This window comes from Protobothrops mucrosquamatus, unplaced genomic scaffold (assembly GCF_001527695.2).
Source record: "Protobothrops mucrosquamatus isolate PMUCROS unplaced genomic scaffold, P.Mucros_1.0 scaffold3712, whole genome shotgun sequence".
In the NCBI taxonomy this organism is placed as follows: domain Eukaryota; kingdom Metazoa; phylum Chordata; class Lepidosauria; order Squamata; family Viperidae; genus Protobothrops; species Protobothrops mucrosquamatus.
Genome location: NW_015389666.1, coordinates 103,963 through 105,466, shown reverse-complemented (window position 1 = coordinate 105,466; position 1,504 = coordinate 103,963). Strand labels below are relative to the sequence as shown.

Sequence of the window (1,504 nt, the reverse complement as noted above, 5' to 3'; positions counted from 1 at the left end):
CGTTCGTTTAGTGACCGTTCCAAGTTACAACGCCACCACTGGAGCAAATGGCTTCTGACTATTTTTCACAGGGCCGTCGCAGCATTACGTGGTCAGACCTTTGGCCGCCGACTCGTGTTTATGACGGTCGCAATGCCCTGTGACCTTCTGGCAAGCCAAGTCAGTGGGGGGAGGAAGCCGGATTCTCTTAACAACCGTAACCCTGACTTAAACCACTGCAGCGATTCGCTTAACAACGGAGGCAGGAATTGAGCCACCAATGTCCATGGCTCACCAAAACAGCGAATGGGTTTTGCTCCATTTTACAACCGTTCCTCCCGTTGTTCAGCGAATCACCGCAGTATTGAGTTAGTGCAATACATGGAAGTTGCCAGACGCCCAAATTTTGATCCAGTGACCGTGAGGAAGCGACAGTGCCAGGATTGGTGGCATGTTGCCTTTTCCGGGGCCGTTGTAACTTGTGAGCAGTCACTAAATGAGTGGTTGTAAGCCTGTAGGCCCCCAATATCTCTGCTGGAAAAGAGTTGAGAGCCTGGGGGGGGGGCAAAGGCCGGGTGGGAGTCCAAGGGGGCTTGGGAGGACCTCTGCCTCCCCCAGACCCTTCTCCTGCTCCTCCCAGACCTCTGGTGACCCCCTGGCCCTCCCACCCCGCCTCCTCTTTCAGATCCTGAAACAGAACAACACCCGGCTGGAGAACCGGACTCAGCTGGTCACCATGTGCCACATGGGGCCCAAAGTCTTCATCAACTGTGCTGGCTTCATCAAGATCGACACGGCCTCGCTGGGAGACAGGTGGGTGCTGCCTTGAAGATGGATGAACTTCAACTCCCAGAATTCCCCTGCTGGCAAGTCCTGGGCTGGGTGTGGCTGCTGCAGAGTCCCACAGGGCGCCCCCCCCAATGCTTCTGGGGCGACTCTCTCTCTCTCTCTGCCCAGTGTCTCCGCAGACCCGCTTGGTCCCTTGTTGGGTTAAAGTTATTTAAATTTGCCTGCTGCCCTTTTGGCCGCAGGCATCACATCACAAATACAAGCAACGCCGACTCTTTGTATAAACAAACTTTATTGATTTTTTTCCCCCCCCCCGAAATAAACAAACATACAATTATGGCATAAGTCAATAATACAATTAATAAAAAAAAACAAACTAAAAAAAACCTCCCATTCTAAGATGCTCAGTAGCCTCACAGGAACACATTCCCTCTCTTCAACCTCCTTCCCTCCTTCCTTCTACCTCCTTCCCTCCTCTCTTCCCTCTCAACCACTCTACTCTACACATCCCCCCTCCTTCCCTCCTCCTCTTCCAAGTGCGGTCCTGTAGGTCAATCGAGCCTCCATTCTTGTACTAAAAAACCTCCTATTCTAAAATGCTCAACAGCCTCACAGGACCACATTCCCTCTCTCCAACCTACTTCCCTCCTCCTTCTTTCTACCTCCTTCCCTCTTCCCTCTCAACCACTCTACTCTACACATCCCCCCTCCTTCCCTCCTCCTCTTCCAAATGTGT

The 1,504-nt window shown here is 52.3% G+C and overlaps 1 protein-coding gene across 1 annotated transcript in view; it reads left to right on the top strand.

Annotated features, from left to right (window-relative positions):
- SUPT6H (SPT6 homolog, histone chaperone and transcription elongation factor) overlaps positions 1-1,504 on the top strand; it is a 60,469-nt gene that overhangs the window by 41,241 nt on the left and 17,724 nt on the right. The window contains exon 21 of the mRNA XM_015827459.1: positions 665-792. Within this exon, the coding sequence (XP_015682945.1) occupies positions 665-792 (128 nt within the window). The remainder of the gene's footprint in view (positions 1-664; positions 793-1,504) is intronic.